Source organism: Mesocricetus auratus, unplaced genomic scaffold, assembly GCF_017639785.1.
Source record: "Mesocricetus auratus isolate SY011 unplaced genomic scaffold, BCM_Maur_2.0 Super-Scaffold_100008, whole genome shotgun sequence".
Taxonomy (NCBI): Eukaryota; Metazoa; Chordata; class Mammalia; order Rodentia; family Cricetidae; genus Mesocricetus; species Mesocricetus auratus.
In genome coordinates this window covers 3,925,442-3,944,909 of record NW_024429192.1, presented here as the reverse complement: position 1 = coordinate 3,944,909, position 19,468 = coordinate 3,925,442, and the positions used below count along the sequence as shown (strand labels likewise).

Here is a 19,468-nt window from a genome sequence, read left to right as displayed (position 1 = left end):
TGCTGCGGATCACAGTCAGGATCCGGTTGGTGATGGGACCCTGCACGGTAGGCTGGACCGCGTCTCTAGCCCTGCTTTTCTTCCGGGCGGTAAATTCCCCGCGGGCAGAAGCCTGGAAAAACACTTTCGGAACGGTGGGGTTAGCACCCCAAGAGAGGACCAGCCTGGGCTCCGGAGGCGGGGGCAGAATTCCGGGTCCCGCCCAGCAGGAGCCAAGGGCCTCGACAGCCCCGCCCACGGGAAGGAGGGGCGCCCAGAGACTCGCCCACCGGAAGCCGCCGGGTCGCGACAGCCCCGCCCACGAGGAGGAGGGGCGCCCAGGCCCCCCCCACCCCGCCCAGCCAGAACCTTTGCCTCGAGACTGCCCCGCCTACTCGGAGGAGGAGCGGCCGCGGCCCCGCCCTCCGGGAGGCGTGGTCTCCGGCGCGCGGGAATCCGCGGGCGGTGGCGGCTCCGTGAGGACCGCGTCTCTGCAGGTAGGTTCCGGCCGATCCCGGGTTTCCGCGCCTCCGGGCCGGGTCGGGCTGCAGATGCTCGCCGGGGCCGCGGGGGCGGGATCGCGGCGCGGGCGCGGGCGGAGGCCGGTCCGTCCCAGGCCGCAGTCCCCACCGGGACCGGGACCCGCGCGCCTCCCGCCAGGCCCGACCCCGCGCCCCTCGCCACTGGCGCCGCTCCCGGGAGGCCGCTCCCCAGGGTGACTGCCCCGTTCCCGGTCCCAGGACCCCGGCTCGCGCTAGCCCCCCTCGGGTGCTCGGTTTCTTGCTCTTCCGGAAAGTGAAGCGGCGGGAGTCACTGTGAGGCGCTGCAGCCGGGGCTTTGCAGACGGCGTCCGCGTCGCTCGCAGCTTGCGTTGCACCGCAGCTTACCGGGCTCGCCCTGGCTGTTCCGGGAGCGCCGCCGTTCAACTCTTTGCTCACGTTTCCAGCCTCCCTTTGCCCGGCGGAGACTCGGGAGGATGAAATTGATCACGTGTGAGATCGCCTGGCACAACAAGGAGCCGGTGTACAGCCTGGACTTCCAGCATGCGGCAGCCTGGAAGATCCACAGGCTGGCGTCCGGCGGGGTGGACACCGCCGTCAGGGTAAAGGGGCAGGAGGGGAGGACACGGGGAAGGGCTGTGTGGGGTCCAGGGCTTCCATTCCTTCGTTTGAAACCGAAGCCAGCACCGCCAGTCCGTTTGCCCAGAAGGCTAAATTCTCAGGCCTGGGGTAAAAAGCAAGGAATGCTGGAGATACTGGCTTTTTTTTTTTTTTTTTGGTTTTTCGAGACAGGGTTTCTCTGTGGCTTTGGAGGCTGTCCTGGAACTCGCTTGGTAGTCCAGGCTGGTCTCGAACTCACAGAGATCCGCTTGCCTCTGCCTCCCGAGTGCTGGGATTAAAGGCGTGCGCCACCAACGCCCGGCGATACTGGCTTTCTTAATTAACATCCTCCGCTTTGTTACTAACGGGTTGCCAGTTATCTTAAAGCACTGAGAACTCTGGGGCAGGCATGTACTCCTGCACCTGTGAGGTACAGGATGGAGGGTTCCCAAGTTGGAGATTATCCTCAGCCATAGTGAGTCTGAGGCCAGCCTGGCCTAGGTGAGACCTTTGTCTCAAAAATACTGAGAATAGTTCCTGGACTGTGCCCGTTTGTTTTCTCTAGAAAGAACTGGAAGGGAAAGTCACAGGTCCTGGGACTGCTGCTGTACATTTTTGCTAACAGTTCCTTCAATTTGCAACCTTTCAAAAAGAAAATTGCATTTTTTTTTCTACCGGAAGACAGATAGTGTCTAATGGGAGGGAGATAGGGGTGTCTACTGTCTTTGTCTAGTGAATATTTTGCTGTCAACAGATCTGGAAGGTGGAGAGGGGTCCAGATGGGAAAGCCATCGTGGAATTTCTCTCCAACCTGGCTCGGCACACCAAAGCTGTCAATGTTGTGCGTTTTTCTCCGTCTGGGGAGATCTTAGCGTCTGGAGGTGACGGTGAGTATTGTCCGGCAACCCGACTCTTGGGCATCTCCTGTCTGATGGTGACATTTGAGCTCTGGGTGACATGGACTGAAGAGCCAGCTGGGATACATAGCAAGATTTTGTCACAGAAAGAAAGTCAAATAAGGAGATCCGAGCAGGTTGAGTCTTCCATTTCGGGTGTCATCAACCCTCCCTGTATGCCTTTCATTTAATTCACTTTTTTTTTTTTTTTTGGAGTGTATCAGTGCGAAGATGGAGGAGACAGCACTAAACTCAGAAGATATGTCCGAAAATAGCTCCCTTCTCCATTTGTCCCCCTCAGGGTGGTCGGGCGTGGTCGGAAAAGCTGGCACAGTTCTGTCACTGTCCCTGGGATGGTGCTGGGCCTGTTTATGGTGTTTGGCGTGGGCCCTACACCTCTATGTGACCTTCCCATAATTTGTGGCTGTTTGCGGCAGATTGATTTGTGTTGTCTGACTGCTGTAATGAGAAAAAGGAATACAGAAAAAGTCTGCTTTACACCACACACTGCTAAATACTCTAGAGGACAGCACAAAGTAGGACGAATCATAGATTTTGTTTGGAAAAAGAGGAATGCTTGGATTCTGTGTGATAATACCCAGAAGGTGTGGTGTGTGAGTGTCTGTGAACATGCTTACAGTGAACATGCATACGGTGTGCATGCATACGGTGTCCATGCATACAGTGTCCATGCATACAGTGAACATGCATATAGTATCCATGCATACAGTGAACATGCATACAGTGAACATGCATACGGTGTGCATGCATACGGTGTGCATGCATACAGTGAACATGCATACAGTGAACATGCATACAGTGTCCATGCATATAGTATCCATGCATACAGTGTCCATGCATACAGTGAACATGCATACGGTGTGCATGCATACAGTGTGCATGCATACGGTGTGCATGCATACAGTGAACATGCATACAGTGAACATGCATACAGTGTCCATGCATACAGTGAACATGCATATAGTATCCATGCATACAGTGTCCATGCATACGGTGTGCATGCATACAGTGTCCATGCATACAGTGAACATGCATATAGTATCCATGCATACAGTGTCCATGCATACGGTGTGCATGCATACGGTGTCCATGCATACACACATTTATAGGAAAGTGGTAAGTAGGGCATCGTTGAGGAGGCTGCAGGCTGTCTCCTATGAAGTGACCCCGGACGGTTCCCCATTTACAAAGTCCCTTAGCCTCGAGGACCGAAGCCTCCCTCTTGTCACCATCATGGAGAGTGTTGATCTTTCCAGGCCCACCTCATCTCCAGCTTGTGCAGCTGGGACACCAGGTGGCTTCGAGTGAGCTGTCTTTTGTTTCCTGCTCGCTCATTCACTCTCCTTCCCGGGCATGCCAGACGGATCGCAGCGTATGGTCAGCATGGGAGAAATCATCAGGCTCAGGCCATTGCTAATGTCAAGCTAAGGTTTCTTAACGTGTCCATAATGGCATGAATGGGTGGCAGCCATGAGTGGCTTGCCCTGCCCAGGCCACCGTGTTGTAAATGCTTCGTAAGGGCCCTGTGAGATGGGTACGCAGCAAGATGACCCCTCCACAGGCATGATCTGTAGGCCCTGGCCTTCCCTCCTCCTCCTCAGCTGTCTGTAAGTTGTTTCTCTGGTTGCTCCGTGCAGTCAGCTACTTTGTAGTGGTATTTTGCTGGCCCAGAGAACCCGTATGTTATATGACCCTAGACTGGGTCTATCATGAACTGGTTTCGTTTTTGTTCTGTTTCAGTGAAGAAGGCAAATTTACTTGTCCTGTTCAAATTCTTTGTGTTTTCCTTGCCCAAATTCCTTGTGTTCTTCTGCGATAGGGTCTCATGTAGCCCGGGCTAGCTTTAAACTCACCATGTAGCCGAGGCTAGCCCTTGAAAGTCTGGTCTCCCTGACACAGACTCCCCAAGGCTGGATTACAGGTCCACACTGTCATTCAGTCTGTCCGTATTCTTAGAAGTGACTGGTATTCATGGCTAGAGTGTCCCCTGAGCAACATAAACCTTACAAAACACCCTGAAACTCCAGAGGCGAAGGAGAGCGCGGGCAGGCCTTGCTCATACCGTGTGATTCGTTCCGCAGATGCTGTGGTTCTCTTGTGGAAGATGAATGATAACAAGGAGCCGGAGCCGATCGCCTTTCAGGATGAGGATGAGGCTCAGATGAACAAGGAGAACTGGACTGTGATAAAAACCCTGAGGTGAGGAGGAGGGACCGCCAGGGGGACTGGTTTGTTTTTTCTATATTGAAGATACACCTGGGTTACCTTTTATAATTTGTGGTTATTTATGTGTATGAGTGAGAGTGCGTGCCATTGTGTCTTGAGGGCACCCGCAGAGGTCAGAAGAGGCACCTCAGAGCCGGAGGCACAGGGATACCGTGGTGCTCTCGGTGCCAAGAGTCAAGTCTGATCCCTCTGGGAGAGCGGCAAGGGCGCTCCAGTTCCAGCTGGAGTGGCTCTTCTTCATACCCCAAATGCTTTAGTTCATGTGTCTGCACAGCGGTGGTGGCGCACACTGTTAGGCAGAGGCAGGCAGATCCCTGAGTTCAAGGCCAGCCTGTCCCGCAGAGTGAGTTTCAGGACAACCAGCGCTGTACACAGCGCTATATTTCCTGTCTTGGAAAACAACAAAAAAGTCCATGTGCCTAACTTAAAACTTTTGCCTTCTTTATAAGATAATAAAGGATAAAAACAGATAAAAAATATTTTTCTTTCTAATATGAGATTTTCCTCGGTTTAAAAAAAGAAATCATTTTTGAGCCAGGCAGACTAGCTCTGTAGCCCAAGCTAGCCTTGAATTCCATCCTTTTGCCCCCAAGTTCCCAGTGCTGAGATTACCCACGTGGGCCTGTGAGGCCCTTTGACTATTTTAGATACAGATAACCTTGAAAACCCTGTTTATAACCAGGGTCCACACAGATCCACTGAGGATTTCCAGCATCTCATTTGAATGCATGGTCCCGGACTACGAACTTGTGGACAGCTTTCCTCTTTTGCAGTAATAACGTTATTTCTTCTGCCTTTGGGCTCTAGGGGCCACTTAGAAGATGTGTGTGACATTTGCTGGGCAAATGATGGGACTCTGATGGCCTCTGCCTCTGTGGATAACACAGTTATCGTATGGGATGTCGGCAAAGGTGAGTGATACGTTTGTTTCATTAGAATTAGATAACACGGTTATCATATGAGATGTCAGCAGAGGTGAATGATATATTTGTTAGAATTAGATAACACAGTTATCATATGGGATGTCGGCAGAGGTGAATGATATATTTGTTAGAATTAGATAACACAGTTATCATATGGGATGTCGGCAGAGGTGAGCGATATATTTATTAGAATTAGAAAACATGGTTATCATATAGAATGTCAGCAGAGGTGAGCGGTTATATTTGTTAGTATCATATAGGATGTCGGCAAAGGTCAGCAATATTTGTTTTATTAGAATTAGGCATGTATGTATGTATACGTGTATGTGTATGTACGATGGTGGGGAAGTGTCCTTTCACGCAGGTGCTTCTCTGTAGTCTTGATAATGTTCTTGTGTGCTTCTCTGTAGGACAGAAGATCTCCATCTTCAATGAGCATAAAAGTTACGTGCAAGGAGTTACCTGGGACCCTTTGGGTCAATATATTGCGACCTTGAGTTGCGACAGGTGTGTAACAGGGATATCTTATCGCAGCCTTGCTGAGGGGACTGACAGTCCGGTTTTGGCTCTTTTGCTCTCGTTTTGCTCATTCTGACAAGACAGGAATTAGAGACCAGTTAGGCCAGGTGCCTTACGCAGCGCTGACACCAGTGAGTCACCATTGGATGGGTGAATCGATGTAGGAAGAGCTCGTGTGTTTGCCTGTATGTGTGTCCATGCGCCATGCGGGTGCCTGGCGCTCTCAGAGGCCAGAAGAGGGCATTGGATCCCCTGAAACTCGGGTTACAAACATCTGTGAGTCGTCAGTGCTGGGAACAAACTGGAGTCCTAGTCACCGAGCCGTCTCTCCACCCCGTTAGAAAGAGCTTTTTAAGCGTCAAACAAACTGAATCACGCTTGATTTCAAGGAGACAAACTAATAAAGGTAGTGGGTGGATTGGGATGTTCGTTTCACTTTTTTTTTTTTACAGAACCTTTGTTGGTGCTAGGCCAAACACCCCACACTATACTTCTGATCATAGTTTGCTACTGTAGTGACATGTATATGTATATATATTTTTTGGTTTATTTATTTTATGTGTGTGAATGTTTGACCACATGCGTGCCCACAGAAGTCAAACCCTCTGAAACTGGAGTTACAGGTGGTTGTGAGCCACCGTGTGGGTGCTGGGAATTGAACCTAGATCCTGTGCAAGAGCGGCCGGTGCTCTTATCCGCTGGGCCAGCTCTCAGCCCTTACCTGTTTTTTGTTGTTGTTTTGAGACAATGTTTCGTGTAGCCCAGACTGTCCTCAAACTTTCTACGTAGCCCAGGCTGTCTTTGAACTTCAAGTTTCTTGCCTCTGCCTCCCGAGTGCGGGATTTCAGCCGGCTCCACCATGCCCTGGGTTATGACGTGCTGGGGAGGGGACACAGGCGTCAGGCAGGCTGGGCTAACACTGATGATGGAACTCCATCCCCGGTCCTCAACTGCTTTTAATTTAAAAGCTGAGTTTAATGTGGCCCTGGAATAAGAACACTGTGCAAGCGTTAGGGTTTGTAGACGGTCCTGACGGCCACGCATCTCCCAGGGTCTCCTTGAGGCACGTGAGAGAGAACGGCTTGGTCAGTGGGAACAATGTGACTTGGGAGCAAGATTCATTCTCTGGCGTTTCCATCCTTGCCCTTTTAGAGGGCGAGGGGAGCACAGCCATGCCTTACAGATCCTTCTGCCTCAGCCTCCCGATGTCTTACTCTGTAACCAAGGCAGGCTTTAAACTCACGGCGATCCCCCTGCCTCACCTTCCATGTGCAGGAATTGCACATGTGAGTTACTGTAGTCATACGCGTTGGCATTGGGCCAAACATCATGGCTCAGAAATTAGAACCTCCTCGTGTGAGGAGCAGAGTTGTTTTATCCAGTGAGAAGCAAGGGGGGGAGATGAAGTGAAAATAAATCTGCGTCGCATTAGGTGCATGCTTAGGAGCTTCCTTTCCGGATCCTCAGTGAAGTCTGGTGGTCCATGCGGTTCTGCTGAAGCCGCGCAGCGTGAAAGTCTGGCAGTAGGCTGCTACTGTGTGAGATCCGTTCTGCTGAAGCGTGTGGCGTGCACAGACAGGCTGTTGGCCCTGCGTCGGGTGACACTCAGACTTCTCTTTCTCCAGGGTGCTGCGGGTCTATAACACCCAGAAGAAGCGTGTGGCTTTCAACGTTTCAAAGATGCTGTCTGGACCAGGGTCTGAAGGAGAGGTAGGAAGGACTTTTCATTATAATTTCATCCGTGCGTGGGCACACGTCACAATGTGCCTGTGGAGGTCAGCAGTCAGATCTCTCAGGCCACTGTGTGGATCTTGGGGGAGCATTTCAGGTCAACAGGCTTGACCAAAAGTGCCGTTCACCCCCTGAGCCATTTTGCCAACCTAGTATAAAATATTTCGCCATTCCCTTTTCACAGTACTTTGAGGTCTGGGAACTCCTATCCCTTGCAGACCCACAAGTTCATAAACAAACTAATGAGGCTTCCTCTTGGACTGCCTTATTGGCCGACCAGGTCTTATGAATGATTTAAATCTGTCTTCCTGGTAGTTATTCCTGATGGGTGTTCTAAGTGGTGAGCCTTCACGGAGGGCGAGATGGTTTGGAATGACTCCAGGCTCTGTGTACACAGGCAAGAAGTTTCCGGATGTTTCACGATGACAGCATGAAGTCATTCTTCCGCAGACTCAGTTTTACTCCAGACGGATCGTTGCTTCTCACTCCAGGTGTGTGTGGTAACACGGGAACATCTGCATTCCCATTTGTGACACTTTTCAGCCCTGGCGAGCGTGAGCAGAGCTCACACGTGGTTCTTGTCCGCACCCTGGAACATCAGACACAGTCACCTTGGCCCTTGGATGATGCGATGGTTTTGATGTTCACAGAAGTTAGGGAGTTGATGCTGGCCGGTGATGGCGCACACCTTTAATCCCAGCACCCGGGAGGCAGAGGCAGGCGGATCTCAGTGAGTTCGAGACCAGCCTGGTCTACAAAGAGAGTTCCAGGACAGGTTCCAAAACAATACAGAGAAACCCTGTCTCTAAAAACCAAAAAAAAAAAAAAAGTTTGGGAGTTGAAAGCTTGGAGTGGTATCTCCTCCAAGACAAATTTTGCTTAGAAGAGTCTTAGTACTTAAATATTCCCTTCCATCTAATTTTTGTCTATTTATTCACTCACCCCAGGCAGACCTGGAATTCGCTCTGTGTGTGTGTGTGTGTGTGTGTGTGTGTGTGTGTGTGTCTGTCTGTCTGTCTGTCTGTCTGTCTGGGGATGACCTAGAACTCCACCTTCCTTTCCCCACCCCCAGGTGCTGGGATGGCATGCATGCACTAACACACCTGGAATTCGCTCTCTCTCTCTCTCTGTGTGTGTGTGTGTGTGTGTGTGTGTGTGTGTGTGTGTGTGTGTGTGTGTGTGGATGACCTAGAACTCCACCTTCCTTTCCCCACCCCCAGGTGCTGGATGGCATGCATGCACTAACACACCTGGTCTAAACAGGACTTGAACCCAGGACCTCATGCATGCACTAACACGCCTGGTCTAGACAGTGCTTGAACCCAGGACCTCATGCATGCACTAACACACCTGGTCTAGACAGGACTTGAACCCAGGACCTCAAGCATGCTAGGCAAGCATTCTACCAACTGAGCTGTACCTCCAGCCCAGAACTTGTTTTGTTTGCTCTGTGTTGTTCATGGTCTTGCTTATTAGCACGGGTTAGCCCTGGACTTGTTATGTAGCCAAGAATGACCTTGAATCTCTGACCCTCCCTCTCTGTTTCCCATCTTGAATCTCTGACCCTCCCTCTCTGTTTCCCATCTTGAATCTCTGACCCTCCCTCTCTGTTTCCCATCTTGAATCTCTGACCCTCCCTCTCTGTTTCCCATCTTGAATCTCTGACCCTCCCTCTCTGTTTCCCATCTTGAATCTCTGACCTTCCCTCTCTGTTTCCCATCTTGAATCTCTGACCCTCCCCTCTCTGTTTCCCATCTTGAATCTCTGACCTTCCCTCTCTGTTTCCCATCTTGAATCTCTGACCCTCCCCTCTCTGTTTCCCATCTTGAATCTCTGACCTTCCCTCTCTGTTTCCCATCTTGAATCTCTGACCTTCCCTCTCTGTTTCCCATCTTGAATCTCTGACCTTCCCTCTCTGTTTCCCATCTTGAATCTCTGACCTTCCCTCTCTGTTTCCCCATCTTGAATCTCTGACCTTCCCTCTCTGTTTCCCATCTTGAATCTCTGACCCTCCCTCTCTGTTTCCCCATCTTGAATCTCTGACCCTCCCTCTCTGTTTCCCATCCTGAATCTCTGACCCTCCCCTCTCTGTTTCCCATCCTGAATCTCTGACCCTCCCTCTCTGTTTCCCCATCTTGAATCTCTGACCCTCCCTCTCTGTTTCCCCATCTTGAATCTCTGACCCTCCCTCTCTGTTTCCCCATCTTGAATCTCTGACCCTCCCCTCTCTGTTTCCCATCCTGAATCTCTGACCCTCCCCTCTCTGTTTCCCATCTTGAATCTCTGACCCTCCCCTCTCTGTTTCCCATCCTGAATCTCTGACCCTCCCCTCTCTGTTTCCCGATTGCTGGGTTTATAGGTGTGCACCGCCAGGCCTGGCTCTATAGCTTTCATATGGTAAAGGTGTCAGTGGACACATGATGAAGTGACATCTGGTGCTTTTGATAAAGTGTATCCAGTGTGCAGTGTTCTTCTCAATTGGCAAAAACACAAAACACTAAAGAAGAAAGCCCTATAGAACCGGATGTAACTCATTGGGCAAGTGCTCGCCTAATGTGAGGCTCTGAGGTCAGCCCTTAGCACCATAAACAGATGAGTAATGAAGGAAGGGGACAGACTGCATCCAAGAACAGGTTCTGATGCCCAGGACAGCAGATGCAGAATTGAGCTGTCCAGACATTTAGATGTTGCTATTGTCTTCAGATTGAAAAAAGTAACAGCTGCCATTACTGCTGCCAGGATATTGCTGGGCTTGTTAGTGTGTTTCGAATGCAGTCTGGTAACAGTAACGCCACCCAGCCCCTATGTCTCACATCTGAGACCCAATTCCTAAGTAAGGAGATGCATAGGAATTTCTAGGCGTGTATGTCAGCCACATGTGGTGGCCCTTGGCTGTAATGCAACACTGGGTGTTGGAAGGTGGGAGAACCAGGAATTCAAGGTCATCCTTGGCTATATAGTGAGTTCGAGACCAGCCTGGGATGCACGAGACCCTGCCTCAGACAAACATACCAAAACAAAGCAAGTAAAGGCAACCAACCCTCCCCCCAAACCAAAAAAATCTAAAGCCCCCAAATCAGTAGCTCTCAACAGAGGAGAGTAGTTTTCTACTAGTAAATATTGTGGTGTGACCAAAAAAGGCTTAGTGCCCCATATGCTGACTTAGGAGTTGTTGACAGGGCGAGTGTAATTTTTTGTTTCTTATAACAAATGCCCTGGAAAGACCACCTGTGGGAGTGTGTGTGCCTGCGCTGTCATGGACGGTTACTTGTGCCCAGGGAGACAGAGCAAGCGTTGGTTTGTCACAGCGGGGTGGAGAGAGGTGGGCAGGGCTAAGCCCAAAAACAAGAGTTAATGCCCTCCCTCACAGTTCTAGAATGGCTGGTTGCATGTCAGATGGCGAGCATGTGTGTTCTACACCACGTGACATTGAGGTTCTGCGGGAGGCTGCAGGTCAAAGCGTGGGCTGGGTCTCTAGACAACCCAGGGTGGGTCTGGAGAAACAGCCACAGTCTGAACGCTGGGAACAGACCTGGGGGCTCTTAGGCGGAGCTGGCAGCAGGGTCGTGTGGGCTCCGTCAGCTGCACCTGCCTCTGCAGGGTTTCACCACTCAACTCTTCCTGCCTCGGGCTCCCAGGTCCCGGGGCCTCTGGCAGAGGTGACCCTGGAGCACAGGGGAACCAGACGGCAGGAACATTTGTGTTTGTTTCTGTCACCGAAGTATCGTCAGTTTACCACGGGGGTGGAGGGGGTGGGGGGGGTATTTGCAAGCCGGCCTGGAGGGGTTGGGATCTTTTGCTGGGAAGCAGTATAACCATGTCTCTTCCCTCCCCCGCTCCGTCCCCCCTGCTCCGCAGCTGGGTGTGTGGAATCCGGTGAAAACGTGGCAAACACAACGTATGTGTTCTCCAGAAAACACCTGAAGAGGTACGCAGCTGAACAAGGGCCCCAGTCTTGCCCTGGCCGAGCAGCAGGGCCCGTTGCTAACCTGTGCTCCACCTTGCAGGCCCATCGCCCACCTTCCGTGCCCCGGGAAAGCGACTCTTGCTGTCCGCTGCTGTCCCATCTACTTTGAGTTGAGGCCGGTGGCAGAAACAGGTACCATCAGAACCACATCGTGCCGGGCGCGAGTGCTTTCTCCCTGGAGGGGGACTTGATGGTTGTCTTGTGGAGAAAGCTGTGTGGAATGACTTAGATTCGTAATTTTGTTCATTTTACATGTAGAAGTGATGTCCTTCTGGGGGCATCCTGTGGTGTTTCAGTGTGGGTATAATAATGTGTTTAAATTAGGGCGTGTGTCTTAGGATGTTTCAGTGTGTTTTTATGCAATGTTTAATAAATCAGGGCTCATCTCTTAGGATGTTTCAGTGTGTGTATAATGAAATGTTTAAATCAGGGTGTGTCTCATCTCTTCACCGTTTACGTTTGCCATGAAGACATCAAGAGTCCGTCCCATATCTTTTTGGATATATGCATACTCCTTTGTAGTGTCCTTTAATGCAAAGTATGCCTTTTTCCTCGTCCAGAATACACTTTCTCATCTACAGCAACATTAAGAATACGTCAGTACTAGTCGGGTGGTGGCGGCGCACACCTTTAATCCCAGAGGCAGGCAGATACTTGTGAGTTGGAGGCCAGCGTAGTGAGCTCCAGGACAGGCTCCAAAGCTACAGAGAGAAACCCTGTCTCGGAAAACAACAACAACAAAAAGGAATACATTAGTACTAACTAGTTTCATTCCGCTCTTCCACTAGGATTTTTGTTGTTATTTGGCTTTTTGAGGTCTTAGGTCCTGGGGATGGAACGCACCTTGGCAGGCTTGGTAGCAGCTGCCTTTACCCGCTGATCCATCTTGCCAGCCCAGGAACTAAAATCTTCTGCACAGCTTATAGTCAACTAGCTTTCAGTGACACGGCGTGTATCCTTCCAAATCCAGGGGGGAGGACTGGTCCTCTCCCCTGGGAGCTCGGTTTCTGTGCCTTCAGCCAGCGTGTCCTCTCCCTACAGAGAGAGCGTCAGAGGAGCCCAGCCCCGAGCTGGTGAGCCTGCCCTACCGTATGGTGTTCGCCGTGGCCTCGGAAGACTCTGTGATGCTGTATGACACGCAGCAGCCTTTCCCGTTTGGCTATGTGTCTAACATCCATTACCACACACTGAGTGACATCTCCTGGTGAGTAGCTAACAGGCGCGGGGTGTGGAGGAGGCAGCCGCCTCTGTTCCACTCAACGGACCTCTGAGCCCGGGGCTCTTTTGTCTCCACATATCTCCAACTTGGTCTTGTTCACCAGTTCCTGTGAAAGACCGTGTATTAAAATGGGAGCCATTTTTGTTGCGCGCGCGTGCGCGTGCGCGTGTGTGTGTGTGTGTGTGTATGTGTTTGTATGTGTGTCTGTGCATGTGTGTGTCTGTGTGTGTGTGTACGTACCTGTGCCATGCGTGTGAACGTCAGAGGACAACTTGCAGGAGTCCGTTCTGTCCTTCCACGTGGGTTCTAGGGACCTGAACTCAGCCCATGGGATTTGCACACAAATACTCGGTCCTGACGAGCTGTCTCTCTGCCCAGCAGTGAGTTCTGACGCCTCGCACACAGCCCTGTGGGGTCAGTCAGATTCCCAGAAGCTGAGGGGAAGCCCCGGGGACTTGTTGGTCAAAGACCTCACCTGCCAGTGTCACTGACGCTGCCCTTACTCTGACCCGAAGGTCTCGGCCAGCCTCATTGCCTTGGGCTCTCTACTCTAGGGAGGCTGGCCGCTCACCCTTGAACTCTCTCTACTCTAGCGAGGCTGGCCGCTCACCCTTGGACTCTCTCTACTCTAGGGAGGCTGACCGCTCACCCTTGAACTCTCTCTACTCTAGCGAGGCTGGCCGCTCACCCTTGGACTCTCTCTACTCTAGTGAGGCTGGCCGCTCACTCTTGGACTCTCTCTACTCTAGGGAAGCTGACCGCTCACCCTTGAACTCTCTCTACTCTAGTGAGGCTGGCTGCTCACCCTTGGACTCTCTCTACTCTAGTGAGGCTGGCCGCTCACCCTTGTGTCTTGCCCCCGCCCCCAGCGTCATGTAGCTTAGGGAGGCCTCAACTCTACCCTGTGCCTGAGGAGGAACTGGAAATCCTGATCCCTCCCACCCAGCTCCCTGGGACGAGTCTATCCACAAGCCCGGTTCATGCTTGGTACTGAACCCAGGGCCTTGGACACACTGGGCAAGGACTCTACCAACCGAACTATCTCTGTAGGGCCTTTGCTTTTCTCTGAATTTCTCTATATAATTGTTTTATTTAGTGTGGGGTGGGGTGTGTGCCGTGTCGCACATATGGAGGTCAGGGGACATCTTTGTAGAGTCGGCTTCCTCTGCCACCTCACACAGCTTCCAGGAACTGAGCTGGGTCTTCAAGCTTGACCAGCAAGCACCTATACTGACTAGGCTGTCTCGCTGGCCCTAACTTAATTCTTTATGTTGGGAAAAGACGAGATCACCTCACATTTATCCAGGTGAAGTTGATAGGAGGGTGCATAGATCTGGGTGGCTTCGGAGACTGAGATGGGCTTGGGAAAGGACGCTACAAGCCCAAAGAGCTTGTTCACAACGGCTGTTGTGCCGTTGCTCTGACTGTTGCCTTCAAACAAACACAGCTTGTGATTGGCTCTAGCTACCTGGTCGTGCAAGCGTGAGTGTGGTTTGTAGATGCCAGTAACCGACTTCTTCCTTGTTCTGGGAACACAGGTCCAGTGACGGGACCTTCTTGGCCATCTCCTCCACGGATGGTTATTGCTCGTTTGTGACCTTTGAGAAGGGTGAACTTGGCATAGCTTTGAAAGAGAAGCCAGTTTTGAACATAAGAACTCCCGACACAGCAAAAAAAACCAAGAGCCAGACACACCAGGGGTCTTCGCCAGGATCCAGATCGGTCGAAGGAACCCCCACCTGCAGACCCCAAGACCCCAACAGTCCCTGTGCCACCCCGTCACCGACAACACAGTCTGCAGCCCCGCCTGCCGTCAAGGACAGTCCCTCAGCCACCCCCGCTGGCAAAAGCTCCCTGCCACGGCCTCCCGAGGAGAAGACCCTGCAGCCTGCTAGTCAGAACACAAAAGCCCCCCAACCTCGGAGGGTCACACTGAACACGCTGCAGTCCTGGGGCAAGACAACTCCCCGGTAAGAGCATGTGGCAGAATAAGAAAGTGTCGTTGTGAAATGAGCCCCAGCACAGCAAATGCTGAAGGTGCCACCACCCTCCTTCCAGATCTGTGTTTCCTACCCAGGGGTAAAGCCTAGATTCTGCCCCTGGTACCACATGCGGTGTGTGTGCTGGGTGGCCTGTCTGTCTCCACCTGCGGTGTGTGCTGGGTGGCCTGTCTCCACCTGCTACGTGTGTGCTGGGTGGCCTGTCTGTCTCCACCTGCCTTGTGTGCTGGGTGTGTCTGTCTCCACCTGCCTTGTGTGCTGGGTGGCCTGTCTCTCTCCACCTGCCTTGTGTGCTGGGTGGCTTGCCTGGGTCTTTTCCTCTAAGTCTCCCGACTCTGCTATTGCGTTTCTGCCCTTGGAGGTCTCGTGCCTGCTTCCTGGGGAAGCCCTGGATACCCACTCCTCCTGATGACACTAGAATCTTGTTGAGACCCATTTGAATGTGTCCTCTGTCGTCCTGGCCTTGTGACCCCCGACCCCGGTAGCGTTCTCTAGCAGGGGTTTGCGCCCCTCGGGTTATAAGCCTACGAGGACAGGGAGTGTCCTCTTCACCTCAGGCCTGCTCAGTGGCACCAGGGAGCGCAGCATCAGGGAGCTTTCCCACACTGACCGAATGCCAGAAACGGCCACGCTGAAGGGAGGGAAGCCTGGTCCATGGGTTCCGTGGCGTCGGTGCACAGTCTCTTGTCTCTTTGCTCTGGGCCTGCGTCCTACAGGGTGGTAGGAAAGGAGGCTCCTCACAGAGGCTGGGAGGGTAGGACAGGAAAGAAGGAACCAGTGTCCCCCTCCAGGGCACCCTCAGTGACCTGACAGTGACCCCTGGGCCTCCCTCCCGTCACCACGGACCCTCTACACGGCCTTTGAATTAGGCTCTCCATACCATTGTAGGCACGCTCCTTCGTAAACATCGAGTCTTGTAATTATTTAACATGGAAACACGGTCTCATGGAGCCTAAGCTAGCCTGGAACTTTCCGCAGTCTTCCTGTCCTGACCTCCTGAGTGCTGGGGTCGTCTAGTTTATGTACTGCTGGGGACTGACCCCAGGGCGCTGTCCATGCTAGGCAAGTACCTTGCCAAGTGAGCTCGGTCCCCAACCCCTTACTTGATTTTGCTGAGCACATTATAACTGTGTGTTCCCATACATACATGGATTAGCATATTATAACCATGTGTCCCCATGGGATACATTGATTAGCACATTATAACCGTGTGTTCCCATGGGATACATTATGTGTTTTTTTTCTAGACAGGGTTTCTCTTCATAGCCCTGGCTGCCCTGGAACACACTCTGTAGACCAGGCTGGCCTTGAACTCACAGAGATCCGCCTGCCTCTGCCTCCTGAGTGCTGGGATTAAAGGCGTGTGCCACCACCACCAGGCACAAGATGTGTTTTTTTAATATTCTACGTCTTTTAGGTGTAGGAAGGCATTCTTTGAGATTTTTTTTTTTTGGTGTTTAAACTGCTTCCCTTGATTTCTCATGAGCCATCTGCCAAGTTCTCTGCAGTTGTAACTTTAAAAAGAACACTAGTTGTTGGGAAGCAGAACTCTGAATTCATACAGGGATCTTGTACGTTTTGGGCTCACGTTCTGCAAGCTGTGCAGCAGACTCCTAACCAACAGAGCCCAGCTTTTGAAGCTTTGCTTGTGGTGACCCTTGACTATGAACTGTGACGGCAGAGCGTCCCGTGGGGACGTGGTCCTCACTGGGCATGGCAGCAGCACATCGCAGCATTTAAGGCCCTCTGGACATGCTCTGAGAAAATCTGCGTTTCCTTTGGGTTTGAAACTTAGCTTCATGCGTAAACAGTTCCTTTGACACTAAGGAGCAGTTCACCCTCTTACTTTTCTTAATCAAGGAGAATAAACCTAACACCGTTAAAGGCAGACACTGCGCCAAGTCCACTGCCCACCGGCGGAGCCGCCGCCCCCTCCACAGAAGAGACGGAGCCAGGTAAGAGGACTGTCGCGGCTTTGGCGGCTATTTCACAGATAGGATGCGTTCTTTTGGAAGTTGACGCCTCCTGAGACTTCAGGTCAACTCTGAGAAGGCCAGTGTCTTATGGGGACCGTCCTTTGGACGTCCAGGTGACTGTTTGCCTTCCCAGGAGTACAGTCACCCTTGCTCAGGACAGTAATGTCCCCTGGGGGATGGCTCTCCCTGCTTCGCGCCAGCTGATGTCTGGGGCAGACGAGTGGTACTCTAGAGGACTTAATAACATCCCAATGCCAACCTTCTAAGAAAGTTTCATGTGCACTGATGTCTTTCCTACATGTATGCGTGTGAACAGGTCAGGTCCCCTGGAACTACAGACTGTTGTGAGCCACCGTGTGGGTGCTGGGAACTGAACCTGGGTCCTGGGAGAGCAGCCAGCACTCTTAACTGCTGAGCCATCTCTCCAGTCCCTGCCTTATGCCACCTCTCCCCTGTCACAGACACGGTCTGTCTCTTGACGTGCGGTCGGTCACCTTGGCTGTCCCTTGTGGCACTCCTGGATCTCACCAGGCCGTTCGCCATCTCTGCCTCTGTGTTTCGTGTAACCCTCACTGCTTGCTAACCTAACGTCTGTTAATGTTTCAGTGACGCCTGGAAAGCCCCTGGAGGAGGAGCCTCCCGAACTGAAGAGGCCCAGACTTGAGGACCAAGAAGGAGGTGCCCAAACCCTGGGTCCCGATGAGGCTTCCTAGTCTGCTTGAGGCCTGCTGGGGCAACCGTGTGTGCGGGAGGCGGGGCCCAAGATGCCAAGGCTGGTTACAGTGACATCAGAGCAGAATAAACACCCACGAGTTGATTCTTGATAGAAATCACGTGTGCTGACTTTGCCCAAGCAACCTGCATGCCCGTGTTCTGCCGCCCTTTTCCAAGGGGCCTCTGGTGCTAGGCTAATGCCTTTTTTTTTTTAAAGTTTTTTTTATTTTTTTTCTGTGTGGCCCTGCTGTCCTGGAACTCACTCTGTAGACCAGGCTGGCCTCCAACTCACAGAGGTCCGCCTGCCTCTGTCTCCCCAGTGCTGGGATTAAAGGCGTACACCACCACCACCACCCTGCTAACACCTCCTTTTGATGAGTTTCTGAGACCAGGAAACTTGATCTGCACTCTCCAGGGACTTTGCACACAGGTGCTGAGCTAAAACCACAAATAAATTCAAGTGGAAGCACGCAATGCTCCCAGTGTCCACTGGAGGGCACCCTGCCCCCCGATCGGCCCAGACGGCTTGATGCTGTCCTGCTTGGTTTTGTAGCGGGCAAAGCCAGAGTGATCTCACCCACCAGCTTACGGCCCTGGTGACCAGATGGAGACACTTTTGAGAGGATTATGGGTGGAATGTGTGAATGCTCATTGCTGCATTCGTCTGTTTTTCTGTAGAGAGAGAGAGAGAGAGAGAGAGAGAGAGAGAGAGAGAGAGAGAGAGAGAGAGAGAGAGAGAGAGAGAGAGAGAGAACAATGTGGCAGTCGTCTCTTCTCGGGTCTCCAGGCTTGGCAGTAGGCACCTTTACTTGCTGGTGGTTGAGGTGGCGATTTCTTCAGCGTGGCCTCTGCCTTCTTGTGTCCTGCCTGGAATGTACCGTCCTCGCTAGCAGAGTAGCAGAGCCTGGGCTTCCCTCCCGCCTGGGCTCTGGAAGGAGGTGGGAAGAGTGTGAACATGCGTTAAGGAGTGCTCAGCACTGATCACCCAGGGTGCTTGCTTCTGAGTACACAGCGGGCTTGGTGTCTCCTCCCAGCTCGGCACCCTCGGGTGTCCTCAGAGCCATCTCCAGTGGGATCCACTGCAGGCCACGTGGCCCCTGGTCAGGTCCTTTGTATGACCTTGGGGAGAGTGAATTTGGAGGACAGAAGTGGGGGGGTCCTTGCCGCCCCCTTCCCGGCCCCCTCCTCCCCAGCAGTTCCTTCCCTCTTACTTCTCACCCCTGCCTGTGCACCCTAGAGTGATGGACCTGGTGGCAGCTCCGACCCTACCTATCCACCCTAGAGTGGTGACATCTGGTAGAAGTTCCATTGGGCCCCAGCCTGCTTTGCTCAGAAAGCAAGATAAGATCAACCCACATGTGGCTTTGGTCAGAGTCAGCCTGCTGGGTGAGCCCGGCACAGTTAGCGCCCACTCCCATAGGCTGTAGAGCAGCCAGCACTGAGGGCTGCCCTCAGGGAGCTGAGGCAACTGGAGGGGACGCGGAAAGGCAGGTGGGGCCTCCCACCTCAGACACCGGCTGTGGCTCCCCGAGACACGCCGGTCCTCCAGGGAACCCGCAGACCGGGTGGGTGGACACGGGAGTGGCAGGAAGCAGGCCTGCCACAGGCGGCCCTCTTGCCTTGACGGGGAAACTCAGCCCTCAGCTGTTGGAGCGGCCCCACTGTGCCGTGGAGGACAGACTGCTCGCTCAGCGCCACCGCTGTGTTTGACGTGGGTCACTCCAAGATGGATTTTAGGTTTAGCCAAGCGGGAACCAGCTGGTGAACTGACTGACAGTTACTTCCAAAAACCCTTCCTTCCTTCCAAAAACCCTTTCTTCCTTCCTTCCTTCCTTCAAAAAACCCTTCCTTCCTTCCTTCCTTCCTTCCTTCCTTCCTTCCTTCCTTCCTTCCTTTATATCGTTACACAGTTTATACCTCTAGGCAAGTCAGTTCCCGCATACCAAAACCTCCTATCTGGAGTTGTTTGAAGGAACCATCTATCTGCCCAGGCAGTTCTCAGCTGTGATACGTCTTGGTGTTCCAAGTCCTTTCTTAACGAAGTTTTGCAAGGGCTCTGAGTCATCAGAGGAACTCAGGGAAGAATCAAACCCCTCAAAGCTTCACGCCTTTAATCCTAGCACTTGGGAGAAAGAGACAGCTTCTCTGAGTTCAAGGCCAGCCTGATCTACAGAGTGAGTTCCAGGACAGCCAGGGC

General features: G+C 52.4%; 1 protein-coding gene across 1 annotated transcript; it reads left to right on the top strand.

Annotated features, from left to right (window-relative positions):
* The first annotated feature begins 394 nt into the window (after nucleotides 1-394).
* On the top strand, nucleotides 395-17,387 carry Chaf1b (chromatin assembly factor 1 subunit B). The gene is made up of 14 exons (XM_005073801.4): nucleotides 395-476; nucleotides 926-1,081; nucleotides 1,834-1,966; nucleotides 4,078-4,195; nucleotides 5,030-5,133; nucleotides 5,556-5,652; nucleotides 7,290-7,374; nucleotides 7,793-7,886; nucleotides 11,254-11,323; nucleotides 11,403-11,494; nucleotides 12,404-12,566; nucleotides 14,120-14,551; nucleotides 16,442-16,536; nucleotides 17,164-17,387. The coding sequence occupies exons 2-14, from the start codon at nucleotides 956-958 to the stop codon at nucleotides 17,268-17,270; spliced, it is 1,716 nt and encodes a 571-aa protein (XP_005073858.2). The 5' UTR covers nucleotides 395-476; nucleotides 926-955; the 3' UTR covers nucleotides 17,271-17,387.
* Nucleotides 17,388-19,468: the final 2,081 nt, after the last annotated feature.